The sequence below is a fragment of the Bos mutus genome, chromosome 23, assembly GCF_027580195.1.
Source record: "Bos mutus isolate GX-2022 chromosome 23, NWIPB_WYAK_1.1, whole genome shotgun sequence".
Lineage (NCBI taxonomy): Eukaryota > Metazoa > Chordata > Mammalia > Artiodactyla > Bovidae > Bos > Bos mutus.
The window spans coordinates 23083981-23104710 of NC_091639.1; the positions used below are offsets into that span (position 1 = coordinate 23083981).

The following is a 20730-nucleotide window of genomic DNA, read 5'->3' on the forward strand; positions in this document are numbered from 1 at the left end:
GCATTCCCCCATTCCCTCTATGGGTCAGAGGATCCCCGACACAAGCGAAGGACCTACTATCCTGGTTTACCAGGCAGCGACGCCAGCGCCACTGGCTTCAACAAGGAACCAAAGACTCTGGAGTCACAAGAAGCAATGAGGGGCCACACCCTTGACCGGGGACTGAGGTGCAGGGGTGGGAAAAGTGCCAACTCTCACAGGCAGGGAACGCAAGTGAGTGAAGGCGAAACCTGTCCTCTGGCGCCACCTCCTGGAAGAGAGGGGGAAAGCCTCTACTCTCTAATTCGTGGATTTGGAATCCTACAGAAAAGTGTTCCTTGGCTCTCAGGATTGTCGTGGCTTCTCAGACTCGCTGATGCCATCAAGAGCCTGCATCCAGGCACAGCAGGTGATCTGCAGGCTGAGAGGATGGTTTGCAGAGTGAGCCAGCGGGCGTAGTAGACGAAGGAGAGAGTCAGGTGCTGAGAGTGAAAGAAGAAACTAAAAGAAATGGAACCTGTACAACTCAAGGTTAATACCTCCTTGGTTTCCCAGGCAATTGAAGCAACAAGAGATTAGGAATAGAGTCTTACTGTTGGTAGGAAAACTTAGGGCCTATTTGCCAAAGGTTCCAATATATGGATCCCAAGAAATAAGTAGAGAATGATGAAGATTATGTTTAGGAAAATAGCTTTTCCCACTTTGTATCAATGTGGTAGACATTAGTAGCCTTAACTTAAGCAGGATAGAGCCTTCATTCTCCCAGGGAGGAGTCATACAGCTCCCCTGTGGGAGACAAGAGAAAACAAGAGGTGGGGAGTCTTAGTTGCATTCAAGCCCTTGGTTCTAGTTGTACCTGAGATTCACTTGCTCCTTGGCTTTTCTTTAGTTTGTTCAGTAAGACAATGACTCACCCTTTGACAAGCCTGAGTCAGATTTCTGCCTTTCAGTAGACACAAAGCTGACGAATATATCTGGTTTCATTTTTCTAGAAATAACATAGTTTTTATTTGCCCAAATAATAGAGCCAACCTCAAGGAAAGCCTTATTTATCATGAACATTTTTATTTGTACAACTTCATGTCCAATCACGTTTGCTTCACATTCAGAAATCTGAAGGGGATTTTGAAGGGTGTGTGAAATCTCAGAGCAACACTCAGGGTTCTAGATTCTGCAGATAGAGAGGCTTCTGTTGCCTGAAACATTTAGAAGTGAAATAGTGTGTGTTCACAGAAAGTTTTACCAATAGAATTCGGGACTGAAAGAGCAACGGTTACTGCATCTAGAATTGTGTCTAGAGAATAGAGCCTTTTATTTTTCTGCACTAGCACATAAGCCAGTAATACAGCCAGTCACCCCGGAGTTTGTACCTGGTTTAACGGTAAAAGGGTTTAGCTTCCTCGTGAGGCCCAGCGTCTTCCTTCTCAGCTCCCACTGGCCTTTGTGCTGTGTGTGATCTTCACAAGCCACACGAAAGAATAGCTGTTCCTCCTGGAAACAGAAAAAGGCCCTTTCCCTGTGCTGCTCACAGAACCAAACTTCCTGTACTGGATGCTTACTGGGCTCCAGTGTTAGGAGTCTGGGGACCAAACTGGCCAGAATCCACTTGAGCCCGAGTCCCCTCGTGAAATGTCCTCTTGCTAAATGGACAGCCTGGGGCTTCCTCAGTGGGTCCGAAGAATCTGTGATGCCTTCTGTTGCCTGAGACATTTAGCAGTGAAACTGCGTGCATTCACAGAATTTTTTACCAGTAGAATCCAGGACTGAAAGAGCAACTATTGGTGCATTTAGAATTGTGCTTAGAATACACTAGCAGTAACTCCTTAAATCTCGATGTTGCCTATCTTGCACCCGGAAGGGCATGAGGCCTTCCCCACACTCGCCCTATTATCAGAAGCTTCTGCGTATGGACTGCCCATGGGGCTTGGAGCGTGTGGGTGGAAGGCAGGATGGGACAAGGCTCTACGGGGGTCGTCACCAGAATTATGGTGGTGGAATCAAGTGAGTTTGTGGATGTAAGGCTCTGCAGGACGCTATGCCGCATGTTATTTGCTGTCGCTCTGCCTACAGGAGAAACCAGAGTTGCCCCAGAGTGGGGATTCGGTATCCTGTCTCTCATTTATTTATTGGAGCGAAAGAAATCTGAGGGTAAAAGAGACCAAGTCCTTAGGTCCCAGAGAGTATGCAGAGAAGAATGAATGAGAGGGGGTGGATTTAAGTGTCACTATGAGCTGAGTCATCCGAAAAGAAGCCAAGACCACCTGAGACCTTGAGACGGACAGACAGACTTCAGGAGCAGAGGGACGGGGAGAAAGAGACAGAGCCCTGGCTAGTACTTTTAAAACCCTGGGGCTCACACTTATTCAATAAGAGCTGATTATTTGCTTCTATTCCCCATTGTTGCCGCTTGTTCCTGCTTACAGAGCTAACCATAAGCCTTGCTCCTTCCCGCACGCCCTACCTCACCCTGCCCTCTAGTGGCAGCCTGCGGAGTGACAGGAACGCGCATTACTCCCGTCCGGCCTTCAAAATATGAGTCATCTTAACCTACCTGGTAAGAATCCGGCTGCAATGAGGCAGACCTGGGTTCGATCCTGGGTTGGGAAGATATCCTGGCGAAGGGAAAAGCTACCCACTCCGGTATTTTGGCTAGAGAATTCCATGGACTGTATAGTCCATGGGGTCGCAAAGAGTCCAACACGGCTGAGCGACTTGCGCTTCACTCAACCTACCTGGTAGAATTGTAGTGAGCATCACTGATGGTTGTAGTTTTGGCAGCGATAGAAATGGCAATAGTTGTAGCAGCTATGCTGAGTGATTTACACGAGTCGTCTTATTTCATCTATACAAGTTGGGTGCTCACGTGCTCAGTCGTGTCCGACTCTTTGCAACCCCATGGACAGTAGCCCACCAGGCTCCTCTATCCATGGGATTTTCCCGGGCAAGGATACTGGAGTCAGTAGTGATTTCCTCCTCCAGGGGATCTTCCCAATTCAGGGATCTAACCTGCGTCTCCTGCAATTGGCAGACGGATTCTTTTCCACTAGCGCCACCTGGGAAGCTGCAAATTGGGAGGCGACTTTATTATCTCCATTTTATAAATGAAGCCTTAGCTGCTCTAACCTGCCCCAGGTCAGCAGCTACTAGTACCAAAATGAATGTGTTCACACAGTAAGCTGCCTAGTACTTTCCGTCAATCCTTAATGCTGGTTCCTTCCTCTGTCTTCCCCTGGAAAGCATCACAGAGGGGTTTACCTCATATAAAATGAAGTAAGAGAACTGGTTGTACTGTGATTTTGCCCAGGAATCTCCCTTCTGAGCTCTAGAACAATCCCCACACCCAAAGAGAAACTGGGACACACCCAAGATATTGCTGAATCTCTAGTTTAGAAACCAGGTAACTCCTGAGATGGAATACTTTTGCCCACTATCCAGCATGCCGACCTCCTAGTAGGAAGATTCCTAGAAGGGGAAAGATGATGCAATCCATGTGCCTCTGCTGTTGGTCCAGCTTAACCCATCAAGACATTCTAGTGTATTATGAATTCTTCATCAAACTGACATAAGAAGTTCTCTCCACCCAATCAGAATATTATTTGGTGACCAAGAAATCAGAGTCAAGAGAGGTGGGTTCTTTGGAAACATTTCATGCAGGTTACAGTAGATCCCAGTCCTGGAATAACCATGGTATTCACTTATACCAGCCTGGTTTTAAACAGGGCTTCCCCAGTAGCTCAACAGTAAAGAATCTGCCTGCAATGTAGGAGCTGCAGGAGACGAAGGTTCAATCCCTGGGTCAGGAAGATTTCCCCTGGAGGAGGGCCTTGTTAAAACAAACATAATCTAAAATAGCTTAAACAATAAAAATTACAACCAGGGAAATGAAGAGTTAGAAAAATGAGATAAAACCAAGAGTAAGGTTAATATAAACATCATGCTGGAAGGAAAACTACAGATTTGTAACTGAGCTCTCTAGCAGCCAGTTCAAAGAGGGAAACACAGCCATTACCTGGCACTCAACGTCTGTAAACTAAAAAGAGACCAGAGTTTCTCAGGAGATGCAGAGCTATTCCTTTTCCTGGGATAAGGAGGTCCCCATAGAAATGGTGGGATAAAGTGAACAAAATCCCGGCCACATCTTTATCATGAATACAAGTTTCACAGGATTTATTTATTTCTTCCAGTGTCCCTGTGATGGCTGGTGGTACCATGTTTAGGTAGAGTCTCTCAGAATAATGCAATCCATGTGCCTCTGCTGTAGGTCCAGCTTAACCCATCAAGGGATTCTAGTGTAATCATGAACTCTTTATCAAACTGACATAAGAAGTTCTCTCCACCCATCTTTTGATACGTAGAGCATGAATTAGTTCAGTGCTATTATACACTTGACATCACAGCCATTTGGTGTGGTTAACAGTAGGTTACAACAGAAAGAATGCTCATGGCCAGAACAAGCCTGTCTCCCTACAGGGAGCAATTAAACAACTCACAATTCATATCCCCTGGGTCTCCCTTTCCTGGATCCCGTGAAGTTCACCCTTTTCTGCAGCCACATTTTTTTCTTCAAATAGAGTCCAGTACCCTGAAATCAATTTTTTCTTCCTGAGTTATAGTCTCCAGCCAGGCATGTTTTCTTTGTTTGGATTTAGTTATTCCTAAACTTCCTTAGCACCTCTACAATTCCTTCCCCAGATGGTGTCCCTCATGTATTGTGCAAATTCGCTACAACTTTCACTCATGGGTGATGAACTTCCATCTAACTAGTAAAGGAAGCCCTTTATTAGCTGTGTGAGTTTAGGCCTCTCTGAGTTACCAGACCTCTCTGAGCCTTATTTTCATCATTTATAATGTTGATAATGCCTACATTGGAAGGTTGTTTGGAATTAGAATAAATTATAATAATAGTAAGAGCAGGACTTCCCCGGTGGTCCAGTGGTTAAGAATCCATCTGCCAATGCAGGGGACACAGGTTTAATCTCTGTTCTGGTTGGATCCCACATGCTGTGGAGCAGCTAAGCCCATGAGCCACAGCTGCTGAGCCTGCGCTCCGTAACAAGAGTCACCGCAATGAGAAGCCTGAGCGCTGCAATGAAAAGTAGTCCATGCTCGCTGCAAATTTAGAAAGCCTACGCGCAGCAACAAAGACCCAGCACAGCCAAAAAATAAAAGTAAATAAATCAATTTTTTTAAAAAAATAGTAAAAGCAACCAAAGATTTATTAAGTTCTTATTCTGGCAGATAGGGTCAGCATTTAACAAGCAGTTATTTGTTTGAGTCATCTCAACAATTCTATCACATGGGAACTGACTATCCCCCTTATACAGATTAGGAAGCTGAGGTTTGGAGAGTTTAATACCTGGCCCATTAGTTACAGCAGTCATAACCATAGATGATTCAATGTCACAAAAAAGGCAAAAGGCAGGAGAGTTCAGTGAGGGGTCAGGAAAGACTTCTTGAACCAGGAGTCATTTACAGATGGGTTGGCCTGTTTGTTGGTTTGGTTTGTTTGTTTTCATTGTAAAACTAGTGTTGTATGTATTTGCTCCTTGAAAAAGTTCAAACAGTGCCTGTGGTTACTAGCTTCCACTAGCAGGGAGTAACCGCTGAATAACATCCTGACAGAACTTTCTCCATGAATATACTACTTGAAAGAGATCTAGCTGTATGTCTCTCTTTTTTTTTTTTTTTCTTTCCACATTTTCACTGAGAAGAGGGGTGGATGACAGGAGTAAGGGTACAGAATGGCCAGGGGCTTGAAGGCTGGGCTCTGGGTGGGTGTGCAGGGCAGGGAGCTAGGTGTTGGCTTGCTTACATGCATTCATCAGTTCTAAAGCCTCTCTGGGTTTCTCTAGTAGTGTCTGCCCTGGCAGAGAGCAGGGCCAGGAATGAGGGTGAGGAACAGAGGAAGTCAGAGGGGCAGTTGGCTACATGGTGATGACCTTCGGTGCAGGTTCTGGGCTCTGCAGCTGGCTGATACTTGAACAGGGGAGTGGCCTGACTAGAGCTGACTTTTTCAAAGTTTTACTATTATAAAATACACATAACATAAAATACACCATCTTAACCATTTTAAGTGTACAGTTCAGTAATATTAAAAACATTTGCATTGTTATGGAGCCATCATCACCATCCATCACGTAACTCTTTTCATCTTGTAAGTCTGAAAGCCTATACCTTTTAAACCATACCTCCTGGTTCTCTGCCCTCCCCAGCTCCAGCTGACTTAGGATGAGCTGGAGGAGACAAGGCCTGTGTGTAAGAGGCTGATCAGGAGATGGCCGGAACCACCCAGGCCAGAGGCCATGAGGATCCCCCTGTGAGAAAGAAGGGCACAAACAGAAAACAAATTTAATAATTAAACAAAAGCACCTCCCTGTGCATGAAACGTGTACTGTGCCAGGCCCTGAGGAGGCATCTGAGGAGTCATTTCCTCTCCAGGTGACTTGTCCAGCTGGAGTCAGCAGCCCACAAATCTGAAGCCCTTTTCTGCATCCATTTTTCATATGACTGAAGCTTCTCCATTTTCAAAATCTCCCCCTTGGCTCATTCATATTTACTCTCCATCAGTCCCATCTCCACTCAGAGAAATCCTTTTTTTTTTCCTAGAGGTTAGAGTGAGTTGTGGGTTTTTTAATATTTATTTATTTGGCTGAAACTTGTCTTAGTTGCAGCACACTGGATCTGCAATCTTGGCTGTGGCCTGCAGGATCTTTAGCAGCATACAAACTCTTAGTTGTGGCACGTGGTATCTAGATCCCGACAAGGGATCAAACCCCGGCCCTCTGGATTGGGAGCCCGGAGTCTTAGCCACTGGACCACCGGGGAAGTCCCTGTACAGACCTCCTTGACCAGGATATTCTGTGAGTGGACAGAACTAGAAACCCTGGCATGTGGCCAGTCTTCCCGAGGGCTGGTGTGCTCACTGTCAGGTGTGACAATCTGGGTTCATAAGAGTGTCTTCTGGATGTGTTCACCAGTTTCCTGACAGCAAAAGGGGAAAGCCAACCTAGAAAGGGGTAGAGGGAGTTCCCAGGGGGTCCAGTGCTTAGGACTCAGCACTTTCACTGCCAAGGGCGCAGATTCAATCCCTGGTCGGGGAACTAAGATCCTGGAAGTACCCAAAAAATGGAAAGGAAGGAAGGGAGGTAGGAAGAAAGAAATAAAGAGGTATAAGTAAGCAATATGGGACATCTTTCCAGTGGAATGAGAGGAACACAGGAGACATTTGGTCTTGAGGGAGAGAGAAAACTACTAGCCTGGCTGCTGGTCTTCAGATGACATGAAAGTGGGTGAAGATGAACTTGTCGAAGGAAGGATTCCAGGTGGTGATTAAGCCATGGGAGCTGGAGAATCCCGCTTTCACCTGCTCTGTGCAGTTTGCCCGCCTTTGCTTGCTATTTCCAAATGGTACCATACCTAAGTTTCCCCGTCACTGGCTGTGACCTTTGGTAAATTACCTAACCTTCCTGAGCCTCAGTTTCTTCTCCTGTAAAATATAAATAATCAGAGTAAGTGCATCCTAGAATTGTTGTGAGAAGTAAGATGACCCTGTAACAGGTTTTGTTCATGGTATATATGTGATAAATCAATGCCATTATTACGACCACCAGAAAGTGCATAAGTGAAAAACATCTAAGAGAACAGTTCAAGGAATGAACTAGTTCAAGTAGAAGCCAACTCTCCTTTCTTGATCTTGGGATAATTCTCTTGGGTGTAATTCCCAGGGGGAAGCATCACACCACACCCAACAATCAATTGTGATGTCAACTATAGACACTGCCTTCTCTGTGATGCCAGCAGGACCTCCTGCATTCTAATCTTCACAAATGCTCCATTTTCCAGTCTCTAATATACTTTATTATTATCTTAAACTTCATAACAACCTTGTGAAGTAGATTGGACATCTGCTTTCATCCCATTTTACAGATGAGCAAACCAAGGTCTGCAGAGGCAAGTGATCAGCTAAACTGACACAGCTGAGAGAGCTGTCCAGGCACATGGAAGGGGAACCTCATCTTCCAGCTTCCAGACAAGCACACTCTACTATGGGACCTTCCCTCCTGGGGCAGAAGAAATGACTTTACTCCAGGCACCACTTCCACCAGTTAACCACTAATAGAAGCATAATGGAACTTGCCTGGTGGTCCAGTGGTTAAGACTCTGCCTTGTAATTCAGGGAAGTAAAGCTCTGACAAACCTAGACAGCATATTAAAAAGCAGAGACATCACTTTCCTGACAAAAATCCATATAGTCAAAGCTATGGTTTTTCTAGTAGGCATGTATGTGTATAAGAGTTGGACCATAAAGAAGACTGAGTGCCAAGAATTGATGCTTTTGAACTGTGATGCTGGAGAAGACTCTTGAGAGTCCCTTGGACTATAAGGAGATCAAACCAGTCAATCCTAAAGGAAATCAACCCTGAATATTCACTGGAAGGACTGATGCTGAAGCTGAAACTTCAATACTTTGGCTACCTGACGCAAAGAACTGATTCATTGGAAAAGACCCTGATGCTGGGAAAGATTGAAGGCAGGAGGAGAAGGGGATGACAGAGGATGAGATGGTTGAATGGCCTCACCGACTCAATGGACTTGAGTTTGAGCAAACTCTGGGAAATGGGGAAGGACAGGGAAACCTGGGGTGCTGCAGTCCACAGGGTCGCAAAGAGCCAGACACGATTCAACAACTGAGCAACAACAAGAAGCATACAAATCAGTACATGAGCAGCAGCTCTCACTGCAAACCTCAGGACATTTATTATATCACAGATTGCTGGCCAATCCCACTATTTTAAATAGCAACAAACTTAAAGCAAAGACCAGTCCAACAAAGCTGACCACAGCTACCCAGGACCCTCCATCAGCACCGAGTAGTGGACAAAGTCCACTTCCTCGGCTCTATGTTACCCTGTCAGCCTTGGCTCACTTCCCTATCTGGGCGTCAGTATCTCCACCTGTATAATGGGCCAGCAGTGCCAAACCAGTGGAATTGTTTTGGGGATTAGCTGGAGGGTATTGTGAAAGCATCTCATCCGGAGTCTGGCACATAGCAGGTACTCAATAAAAATTAGATGGGTTTTTGTTAATTGCATATTATACCTGAACACTCCCTGGACAGATAGTAAGAAATATTTGGTTTGAGTCACTGACTCTGTCACATGCTAGCTGTGTCACCTTGTGTAAATTGCTTAATCTCTCTGAGCCTCAGTTGCTTTATCTTGCTTACAACACCTTCCTCAGAGTTGTTAATGAAGGTTAAAGAATGGAATGTACAGGGCATTCCAGACTGAGAAGGGCTTTGTTGGGGAGATGTCAGTGAGGCTCTGGGAAGGGCACGGTAGCAGTCTCCAGATGCTACTGGACGGGTAGCATCTAGGAGTCTGCCTGCAGGCTTGTGGCTCAGGAATAAAGTGGAAGAAGAGAAAAAACAGGAGTCGGAGAGACTGTTGACTCAGTGTTTGCTGAGCGCTGACCTTGGTCCAGACGCTGTCCATGGTGCTGGCAGTTCCTCGGTGAACCAAACAAAGCCCCTTTCTGGCCGAGCTTGTGGGAACAGAGGAGGGGAGTGCTGACACAGAGTTTAAAAATCCCTAACAGTCCAGTGGTTAAGACTCTGTGCTTCCAATGCAAGGGGTGTGGAATCAATCTCTTATTGGGGAACTAAGGTCAGTCAAGCCATGGTGTAACCAAAAAAATAAAGAAAAGTGCAAATAGAAGTGGCTTAGAAGGAGGCAGCCAGAGGGAGGGACAGAGAGAAATGAGACCAAGCCCGAGAGAATGAACTTGGGCTTGTGGAAATGACAGGTGCTTAAATCAGAACCAGAATCGCCTGCCCCAGCACTGGGAGAAACTGAGAGTCCAGGGTGGGGAAAAGATTGAGGGAAGAGGTTGACGTGATAGAGGGTCGTGTGGTTAGTGATGGGAAGACATGGGTGGACACCAGGGATTGCAGCTTCTAGAAATCTCATCACCCCCACCAACTTCTGTTAACTTCCTTCTGCACTTTCTTAGAGTGAGCCTTCATCACCGCACTCCAACTCCTGTACAAGGATGCAGAGCTCCTGGGAAAACCAGAGGGAGGGCAGTGTGACCAAAAGAAGAAGCCATGTCATCACGTGGGGATAAAAGCATCAAACGCAGCCACAGGCGGGATTGTTGGCTCCATGTTTCTCTGTTCCTGTCCCTTCTCCCTTTCTTTCTTCTTCTATAGAGGTCTGCCCTTTGATCGGCAAATGCCCTAAGCCCGTGATTCTTTGGGGCACAATGTACCAAGTGATGCATGTAAGGGAGGAGATCAGTGCCTCCTTCACTTCCAAGAACCGTGACTTTCTGGGAAGAAAGACAAATGCAGACTAAATGACTTTCTCTGACCCTCTGTGTCTCTGAATGAAAGGGCATTCACTCCCCACTTGGACCTCATCCTTCCCTCCTGCCACAGGTGCCATCCCAGTTAGTCCTGCTGCCCTTCCTCCCCCTTTCAGAGTCCAGGACAGTGGAGCCAGCTCTCCCACCTGGCCCAGGTGAGACCAGGAGGCCCTACCCTCAGACACCTGGGCTTTGATCTCTTGCAAAGGATGGGGATGGGAAGAGAGCATCAGGAGGACCCTGGGGGGACATGGAGATGACTAGAAAATGGGGATGGACAAAACTCCAGTTTTCACCCAGAAACAAAGACACCGAGAAGGAGTGGATTCAGTAAGTGCTGTGTTTTATTGGAGATCAGCGCAGGGAGAGCAGGGAGGCAGTGACAGTGGGGATGATGCTAGAAAACAACTGATAGGGTCTTGATTTAGCTCATGCCACAAGGGGAGGGAGCCGGACTTCCTCCTCTGACTTCTAACTGGGGTTTTCCCCGCCCTGTCACCCTCCTAACTCCACTGTGACCCAGGGTTTTGAGGACTGGGGAAGCCAGCTGGGATGTTCCAAGAGGAGCCAGGAGGACGGAGAATTCTGGGAGGAAACTGATTAATACCCGGGTATAGAGGAATATTCCCCCAGCTGGTACTTGGGTATTGATGAGTGTTACCCCAGATTCCCACAGGGTATGGCATGGGCCTTGTTCCCCATCCACTGCCAGGACCTCCACCTCCCCAGGATGTACTGGGATTCAGGGTCCCCCAGGGGTGACCAGGCAGAAGTGGCCGTCTTATTCTGTTGATGAGAGCCCAGAGTGGGGATCGGGCAAGGATGTCTCCCAGGGAGCCCAGCACATTAGGACGGAATGGCCGTCTAGACTCAGAGTCCCGGTGGAAGAGTGAGGACTCAGGTGAGGGGTCTCCGGGGTGTGCAGAGGGCCCTGCAGGCCAAGGCCTGCTGCCCACGGGGAGGGCAGCCACCCTAGAAAGGTAAGACAGTTCTCCAGGCAGCACTTCCCCGACGTGGTCCTCGACCGCAGCTGCCAGCATCGGCCAAGGGTCTTCCGAGGGCCAGGAGTCCATGGAGAGCAGCCCCCCAGAGCGGGGCCACCCCTGCACTCCAGGACCTCCTACAGGTTGAGAGCCATGCGGTGGAGAAGGATTGGGCTTCAGAGCAGCCCTGGCCAAATCATTAGGCCCAGGGGCTGGTTTGGGCTGAGGATGCTCGGCATTGGAGGGGCCAGTCAAGGGAGATGGTCCCAGCAGAGGCAAGCTGATCCCCAAGTCTCGAGGAACTTTCTCCTCCATCACACCGATGCTCCGGGCAAGGAGGCCTGGGGGAGGGGGAAGGGGAAGAGGAGGCAGCCAGTGGACCAGATGTTTGGTCCCAATGCCCTCCCCTCCCTGATTCCCTGAGCCCCTTTGTTTCAAGTCCCTTCACTTTCCCTGAGCCAGCTCTTACCTCCTCAGGGACCCAAGTGTACAGCCTCCCACCTTTACCCCTTCCCTCAATCCCAGCTCCCCTGAGGCCCCCCAGTCTGCTCCTGTCCAAGAAGTGGCACAGCCTCTCTACCTGGGAGATGAAGACAGACCAGGAGCAGCCCTAGGGGAGCCCGCTTCCCCACCACGCAGCCCTGCATCTTGCTCTGCGTCTCCCTCAGCCCCTAGACATCCAGCCCTTTATCCTGTCAGTGGGGTGGGGGACACCAAAAACAGGCTGAGCCAGTGGTTATGGAGACAATAAATCCCCACATTCCACCCTCATTTCTAATTCATTCTGTGGCAACAGGTGCCACTTGAATGACCCAGGGAAGCTAGGTGTTCCCACCCTGCTCTTTTCCTCAAGCTCCCCACCCCTTCCGAATCCAGGTGTTCTGGCTTGCGGCTCATCGCTGGTTGCCAGCCCTACTCTTCCTGGTTCCCTATGCCAAGCACATGAGGACCTTCACCCTTGGGGTCTCCATCTCTTCACTTCTTAGCAATAGAAACACTTGATTCTCTTTCTGTTTGGGATCCAGATTATGCCTTCCAGCACTTTCTCATGTATCCCCAAAGCTCCATCATCGTGACCTCGAACTGCAGGAGCTTCTGCGGTACAGAAGTGGCCCCCATCTGAGGGGCTGCTCCTAGATAAGACCCTGTGTCTTGGGAAATAGACCTGGTTCCCATCCTTAAAAGATGGTGGTATATTGGCTTCCTACGGCTACTATAACAAGTAACCACAAACTGAATGTCTTACAACACAAATTTACTATCTTACAATTGTGAAGATCAGAAGTCCAGGTAGAGCCTTTCTGGAGGCCCCCAGGGGAGAATCCATTTCCCTGCATCTTCCAGCTCCTAGAGGCCACCCGGGCTCCTTGGCTCGTGGTCCACTTCCTCCATGTTCAAAGCCAGGAGTAGCAGGATCGTCTCATACTGCGTCAGTCTGACCTCCTCTTCTTCCCTCTTTAAAAATCCTTATGATTACATCGGGCCCACCCAAGTAATCCCAGATAATCTTCCTATTTTAAGGTCATCTGACTAACAACCTTAATTCCACCTGCAAACAATTTCCCTTTGCTATGTAACCTCACATACTCTAGTTTTCAGGCATCAGGACATGGACATCTTAGATGATGGGGAGGGCACCATTCTGCCTACCTCAGATGGTCAAATATGTCCACAGAATACAAGAGATACAGTGAGAAAGAGACAGCAAGAGAACAGATATTTCCCGCTAAGCAGGAGGAGGGCATTGATATGCTCTTGTCAAGTAACCAGGAGTTGATCATTGTTAAGGCTGAGTGATGAGAATACAGGGGTTCATTAACTATTTTGTCTACTCTTAAAGCTGCTTGATATTTTTACAATAAAAAGTGTCTAAATGCCTTTGTTACTCTATTGCTTGCTTCCAGGACACACCCAGACTAGGCTTCCCTTGTTGCAGGAAGTCTAAATATTAGCTGCTAGACTTTACCATTTCTCGACCCCATCGACTACAGCCCACCAGGCTCCTCTGTCCATGGGATTTTCCAGGCAAGAGTACTGGAGTGGGGTGCCATTGCCTTCTCCAAAATATTAACTGCTAGACTTTACCATTTCATCCTCATCCCCAGGCCCTGCTGGCTGACTCCTGGAAGAACTTCTTTCCAGATCTGGTCGGTGGACAGCATTGTAAGTCAACTATTTGTTGTTGTTTAGCCACTAAATAGTGTCTGACTCTGTGACCCCATGGACTGTAGCCCATCAGGCTCCTCTGTCCACGGAATTCTCCAGAGAAGAATACTGGAGTGGGTTGCCACTTCCTTCTCCAGGGTATCTTTCTGATCTTCCAGGCATTGAACTTGAGGCTCCTGCCTTTTCAGAAGGATTCTTTACCACTGAGCCACCAGGGAAGCCCCAATCCTGAATAGCCTAATGTAAATATTAATAATGCTTAATTTTTTTAAACTAGGAACTATACTCCAATAAAAATTAAAAAAAAAAAGAAAAGATGCAGATCTGGCCAGTGGGTACAGGACAGTAGCCTTTTGGGGTGACATCCATCAGTTTTACAAAACGTTTTGACCTGGATCACACCAGAAACCAGAGGTCCAGGTCAGAGGCTGCAGCCCTCCCACAGTGGTGGTCAAGGGTCTTGACTCCTGTCGTCCGCTGCAGTCCAGGTAATAGTAACCAAGGGCAACTCCACAGTGCTAACACAGACAGGACTATTCTGGAGCCCTCCTCTGTCTTCAGTCAAGCCTGCAGGTTGACTCACTGCTCCAGGTCATTTCTAATCAATATAACATATTTCTGCTGGTTCAGGAATCTCAACAACAGTCCTAAATTTGGGGCCAGCTAACACCATCCCCAACTCAATGGACATGAGTTTGAGTAAACTCCAGGAGTTGGTGATGGACAGGGAGGCCTGGTGTGCTGCAATCCATGGGGTCACAAAGAGTCGGACATGACTGAGCGACTGAACTGAACTGAATACCATCCCAACAGGAGAGAATGAAGTGGCTCCTAGGGCAGGGGTCAGTTCCTTTGCAGCCAAGCAGAGGCTCTGGGAGGTGCCCTGTGCTTCGGGTTGAGGCCCTTCCTGTAGGGATAAGCACAGTTCACTGTCCCTCCTTGGGGTGTGAGAGCTGCCTCGGCCTTGGCGTCTCCCCTGCTGTCTCCAGGACATAGTCACGTGGCCCTCGGTACATTCTCCACAATCTTGGTGTTCTCTGGGGGAGGCCACCTCTCCTTCCCACTGTAGCGCTTCCCTCTCACCTCTCCAGCTCTCACTGTAGACCCACAGCAGAGGCAGCAAGAGAGTGAAGGCGGAAAGGACACTGCTGGCCGTGTTCTACCCCAGCTGGGGCCTGTCACCGTAGGCCAGTGAGTCACCGTGCTGGGCTGCACACCCTGCGTGCTGCCGCACTCTCCGTCTTTTACTCTCTCCACCCACAGCTCCCAAAACAGCACCCGCCTGGGCTCCTACTCAGTCCCCAGGAATCTGGTCTGGGCTGTTGTGTTCCAGCCTTCCCAAGGCTCCAGGTGTCCCAGAAACCCAGGAAATCGATGCTCAGGACACCCAGAGAGGATGGCGTCTGAAAGATGAGGCCAACTAAAGGTAGAGGAGAAGGAGCCGGGTGTGGGGCGGGGAGGGAATCATTAGGGCTCTTCGTAAGGAGAGGGGAGGACCCCCGGGTGAATGGGCAGTGGAGAGAATGGATTTCCTGGGGAGTGTGAGAGAAGAGACGTGGGAGGAAAGAGCTGGGAGACCAAGGTTGCTTGACCTCCTGCTTTCGGTTCAATAAATATTTATTGTTTTCCTCCTTTGTGGGAGGAGATGTAAGATGTAAGAAACACCAGGGCCAATTTACAAATGAAAGTGGGGGACACAGGACCTTTAGAGGCAGAGGAGAGCATCACCCAGGTCCTAAGAGGAAACCCTGGACACCAAGAAGGCGAAGAGTCTAATCTAGTTCTCACAGTTTATTGAAACATCTGTGCTGGACCCAGTGAGAGCAGGGAGGCTGTCCCAGTCTCTGCAGAGAGCCTGGTATCTCCCCAACACAGGGTGCGAAGCATCTGAGTGCTGGACTGAGATGGAGTCTGAGAGACAAGGAGGAGTGTTTGGGAACTCACAAAGGGCGTGGTGAGCTCTATAATGGAGGGCGGGAGTGGAACTGGGAGTGTGAGAACCCAGTAGCATATCTCGCTGGTTGACCAGATGGTGGAATGAGATCAGTGAAAAATGGTCATTGTTTTCAAATAATCGTTTGGTTTGTGCTTTATTTGGCAAAGCTGGGATGAGGGTGGGAGGGGATGACTTGTCCAGGCATCACAGTTACTCTAGGAGATTTCGGGGGGATCCCAGTTAAGAATCTGAATGGGTAGGGGTAGCCAGTAGACTATACCATCTCAAAGAAATGGCAGAGGAAATTCTGGGAATGGGAATCTGGCAGGGGGTGGGGCCCTGCAGTAGAAGGAGAGAGAATGAGGAAAGGGATTTGGAGCCTACAGTTTGGGGAGGTGAAAAAAGAAGAGGTGATAAGGGAGAGTCCACCACTCTGGGGTGATGGGGGAAGTAGGGGCAGCTCTTTTGGGAAGGAGGAGGGAAATTGAGCTACCCCATGCCTGGACTACCCCTGAACTTCTCCCACTTGAGAGATGGAATGTGTGTGTGTGTGTGTGTGTGTGTGCCTGCACACGCCTGGAGGCAAAATCTGCTTTAAGAACTGTTAGGTAGATCTCCCTGGGGTAGGAAAACTTCAGGGTCAGCTAGCTGGGGCCCCAGAGGCTTCACCTGGGCTAGGATGTCCCGGATGGAGCGACAAGGGGTCTTTCCAGAGTTGCCGGGACCACAGGGCTTGGCACCAGCTGAGGGGTCAGGTTGGGGAGAGCCATTTGGACCCCCACTCAGTGTCGAGGAGGAAACAGAAATACAAGGGTGACCAGGAGCGCTGGACTTGCTGCCACAGGGCTGAAGGATGATTTTGCCACCAGATAGGGAGCTAGAGCTGCCGCTGAGGGAGCCAGTGCCTGGTGGGGAGCAGGGCCCCTGAGAAACACCACCACAGGGATGGAAAGATGAACTAGAACTGCTGGAAATGCTGGAACTGCTGGAGACTCCAGAGCTGGAGAGGGAGCAGGGCCCCTTAGAGCCCGAGGAGCCGACCACACAGGGCTGGACCCCACCAGAGCCCACTGGCTGGAACACCACAGTCGAGGAAGCTCCGGATTGGTAGATATTGGAGCTAGAAGAGCTGTGGCTGGGGATGATGGGGTTGCCAGAGAAGTACTTGCCCTCAGAGATGGGGGGCCCAGCAGCAAAGGAGGGCACCCCTGGAGAGCCTTTGATGGGGCCCTCTTTGGTGAAGTAGCCCACCGGGTAGATTTTGCCCCCACTGTAGGTCATGCCTGGGACCAGATAGCTGTTGGAGGAGCCGCCCACCACCTCGTAGCTGCCATATTGGTCCACAGAGGTGATGGGGGGGCAGGGCTTTCCTGGAGGGCCTCCATTGAGGCAGGGGACCCTTTGACCCACTCCGGGGCCACCAGGGCCACCAGAGCCATGCTGCTCCACCACCACCACTACTGGCCTCTGACCCCCAGACACAGAGTGGGAGCTGGAGATGTAGGAGCCAGAGTGTGAGACGATGGGTCCCCCGCTGCAGGGAGAGTCAGGGATGTCGGGACCACAGGGCCGCAGCTTGGAGCTGACCTTCTGGCCCCCACTGCTGGACAACCAGGAGGTTTGGGAACCAGAAGAGCTCAAGCCTCCTCCTGACGGGGAGCTGATGCTTCCTGACGGGAGGGAGCTCGATGCACCTTGTAGAGTAGAGCCTGATCCAGAGGAGTAGCTTATCTGGGAATACCCTGTTCCTGGCTTAAATAACGAAGATCCAGAAGAACCACCAGGGGCAACAATGGATCCGGTGGAGCCACTGCCGGAGACACTGCTGGAGCTGCCACTGTAACCACCACTGGGGCGACCACTCAAGCCACTGGAAACACCACTGGAGCCACTGGAGCTGCCACTGGGGCCACCACTGGGGCCACTGGAAACACTGGAGCCACTGGAGCTGCCACTGGAACCACCACTGGGGTGACCACTCAAGCCACTGGAAACACCACTGGAACTGCTGGAACTGCCACTGGAGCCACTGGAGCTTCCACTGGAACCACCACCAGAGCTGCCACTGGAACCACCACTGGAGCTGCTGGAGCCCCCCTTCCCCAGGAGACAGGGGTCATTGGGGGAGGTAATACGTGTGGGGTCCTTGCAGGGGTCTAAGAAGGTCCCGATGCTCTTGGCCAAGGTCCCTGGTGAGGAAAGCAGTGGTTAGTAAGGGCCAGAGAGACTGGGCTTTCTCCCTCCCCTCCCAGGCCCACCTCAGGCATCTGACACTCTGATCTCTCCCAAGATGAGCCCAGGGAGAGAGTCTGGGATGGAAAAGGTAGAGAGAAGTGGCTTTCACAGCTGAAGGAAAATGAGATGGCAGCTTATTCCGGGAGAAGAGGCAGGAGGGAAGCTGGAGATCGACCAGAGGAAAAGAATATGAGACTCCAAAACGGGAGGCCTCAGAGGAAGATGAGAGGGAATGAAGAAGTGGCAGGAGCGAATAGGTCTAAAAAACAGAACACCAGAGAGACAGAGAATGGGGGAGAGTGAGGCTCTGAGAGGTGGGAGAGATCTCGGGACCAAACAGAAGGAGAAGAAAGACAGATGACGGAGGACTGAGAAACGAGGGGAAATAGCCAAAGGGACGCTGAGAAACAGGGGAAACAGGGGAAAGGAAGCAGGGAAACAGGGAAAGGAAGCAGGGAAACGGGGAAAGAGGAACAGGAGAAAGACAGAGGGACTGCAGTAAAGGGCAGGACACGCGGGGACCATGGTTCGGTCACCCGCTTCCCTCAAAAGGCCAGGCTCGGGTGCAGGAGAGAAACCCTGCTTCCCATCTCAGCATGCCATGCCAGCAAGCCTGGGCAGGGGCCAGACACGGGGCCATGCGCTGTTGCTTCAGAATCTGCTGGTACCCACGCAGCAACAGGACACTGCACCCGAGCCCAGCCCAGGGACACGGAATGAAACCCTCCCCAGGCCTCTGACCTCCATCAGTACCGCGGGCCTGCCTGCCCCCAGACCCACATCCGACTGTCTTTCCGGAACTGACCCTTTGTTCCTCACCCGGCTTACCCTCCCCCCATCCTTCATCTGCTCCCCTCCTCGACCCCCTCCAGTCCCAAGAGCCATGTGCTTCAGCTTATATATTTGGAGAGGCCAGATTGGCCCTGCCTTCCTCATAGCGTTACTGTGACCACTGGATGTGATCATCTATTAGAAACTGCTTTACAAAAACAGACAACATTATTCATGATTTATTTACTCCTCCCTCAACCCCCATGATTTATTACTCCCCCTTCAACCCCCACCAAAAACCAGGTCTCCACAATTTGTGCAGTCCCCATTCTCTCCTAAAAAAGAAATTCAACACGTCCACCTTCACACCAACCCCCGGCTCTGCCCGCAGCCCCCTCCACCCTGCTGCACCAATCAGCCAGCACCCTACTATCCTCCCCTGCTCCCCCATGCCACACAGCTGTGGTCACCCAGCAGAGACCCCAGAGTCACCCAGCCTGGGGTTTGGAGCCCGGCTTAACTGCCTTCTAATTTGTAATCTTGAGCCAGTTTCCTCAGCTCTCCAACCTCTGTGTCCTCCTTTGCAGAGTGGGAATAACAAATCTCTCACACAGTTCTTCTACTGATTAAAAAAGCTAATGTACTTAAAGTGCTAGTACATGCAACTTCCCTCTCAGTCCACTGGTTAAGACTGCTGTGCTCCCAACGCAGGGGGCACGGGTTTGATCCCTGGTCAGGGAATTAGAATCCCACAGGCCTCGCAGCATGGTTAAAAAATTAAAAATAAATATAGTGCTAATAGTGCCTGGCATATAAAAGGGCCTCTATGAATGGTAGCAATTATGACTACTAAATATCCAATCTTCATCTTCTAGCACCCCAATAATAATATAATTACAACAATATCCATCAACATATAACCGTCTAGAATTTCCACAGCAGTGTCACATGCATTACTTAATTAGAGACTCAGAGAAACTAGAGCGAGGTGTTAACATTAAGCTCATTTTTTAACTTTCGGAAAGGGAGGCTCAGAAAGTTTAAGTAGCTTGCCTGAGGTGCCAAGGCAGTGAGGAGCAGCCTCTAGACTCAAGCCTCAGGTTCCAGAGCCCCAGCCCTCCCCCAAATCTCCCCTCTCTGAGTCCTCTCCTGGACTCTCATCCCTCCAGCCTTCCCTGACCGGTTGTCTGCGCGCCTGAATCTCCCTTCTCTCCCCACTCTCCCCACTCCCAGGGCCCCAACCTCCTACCTTGCAGGAGGAGACCAGCCAGCAGCAAAGCCAGCACCCCTCGCCCTCCCACACACCCTATCTGGGATGCTCGTGAAGAGCCCATCTTGGACCGCGTGGCCTCCTGACTGACAGCAGCTCCTGGACACCCGGGGCCTTTATGCCAGGGCAGGACATTCTCAGGACAGGAGTCACTGTGGGGAGGGCAGGAGGGGCGGAGGGGTAAGTGCCTGGGGGAAGTTGGTGTGGCCGGGAGGAGCTGAAGCAATCAGTTTGAGCATCTGCCTACTCAGCAGCAGGGCCGGCTGCAGTGTGTGGAGTGTGCCGTGGCCGAGGGGCCAGCTGGCCGGCCGGCTCCGGCTCCTCGTTGCCTAACCTGGAACCAAGGCGCTCTGCCCCAGCAGCCGCCCACTCTGGGGCAGCCACTCTCACCACGGGGCCCAGTCACCTGGCTCCCTCACTCTCCTGCCTTCCCCAGTATTGGCGTGTCTGACACCCCGTCCTCTCTCCACGCACAGATGTGGGCATTTCAACTTGCCCTCAGGTACCGGCTGCAGCCCCTGCCCCACCTGGGATCCCACCCACAGCTCCTGGATCCGGCCCTTTCCTGGGGACCCATCACTCAGCTTCCAGTCTCCTCCTCCCTCCCCACCTCCTGCTGTCACAGCCCAGGTCCCATGCCTGCCACACTCCTATTCTGTGTTCCAGCAGTGAGTGGGCCTTCGAAGTCTGTACTCCAAAACCAGCCCCCTGATCTCTCCCTTCTGGGGGGCTCCAGGGACAGCATGTGGGCGCTGGACGCCAGGGCCTCAGTCTGGGGACCGGCCTGGGCTGGGGACCCCTGTCATAGCTGGGCCTCGGTTACTCACAGGCCACTCACAGCCCCTCCTCTAGGGGTGACCCTGACTCCAGTGGGTGAGCAAGAGGCTAATAAGACTAATTGGGAAGGTGGTGGCCCTGCCGCCCATTAACTGGCTGCCCGGCCTGAATGAGCGAACAGGAAGCAGCTGGCTCGGCCTGGGTAGGATCCTGGGTAGGACAAAGAAGGGTCACGGACTCCCGAGTCC

At 50.4% G+C, this 20730-nt stretch overlaps 2 protein-coding genes across 2 annotated transcripts; both read right to left on the bottom strand.

The window, feature by feature from the left end:
* Window positions 1–10847: 10847 nt before the first annotated feature.
* Window positions 10848–11974, bottom strand: C23H6orf15 (chromosome 23 C6orf15 homolog). The gene is made up of 2 exons (XM_005896054.2): window positions 11908–11974; window positions 10848–11668 (listed from the first exon to the last, which is right to left on the bottom strand). Exons 1-2 carry the CDS (start codon window positions 11972–11974, stop codon window positions 10848–10850), a joined length of 888 nt encoding a protein of 295 aa, XP_005896116.2.
* A 3378-nt stretch (window positions 11975–15352) lies between these two features.
* CDSN (corneodesmosin) lies at window positions 15353–19779 on the bottom strand. The gene is made up of 2 exons (XM_005896051.3): window positions 19685–19779; window positions 15353–17618 (listed from the first exon to the last, which is right to left on the bottom strand). Exons 1-2 carry the CDS (start codon window positions 19767–19769, stop codon window positions 16024–16026), a joined length of 1680 nt encoding a protein of 559 aa, XP_005896113.2. The 5' UTR covers window positions 19770–19779; the 3' UTR covers window positions 15353–16023.
* Window positions 19780–20730: the final 951 nt, after the last annotated feature.

Coding starts and splice junctions, on each gene's coding strand:
- CDSN (XM_005896051.3), bottom strand. CDS start 19,769: ATGGGCTCTTCACGAGCATCCCAGATAGGGTGTGTGGGAGGGCGAGGG. Junction 17,619..19,684: donor GGCTGGTCTCCTCCTGCAAG/GTAGGAGGTTGG, acceptor TTTCCTCACCAG/GGACCTTGGCCAAGAGCATC.
- C23H6orf15 (XM_005896054.2), bottom strand. CDS start 11,974: ATGCAGGGCTGCGTGGTGGGGAAGCGGGCTCCCCTAGGGCTGCTCCTG. Junction 11,669..11,907: donor GGTCTGTCTTCATCTCCCAG/GTAGAGAGGCTG, acceptor CCCCTCCCCCAG/GCCTCCTTGCCCGGAGCATC.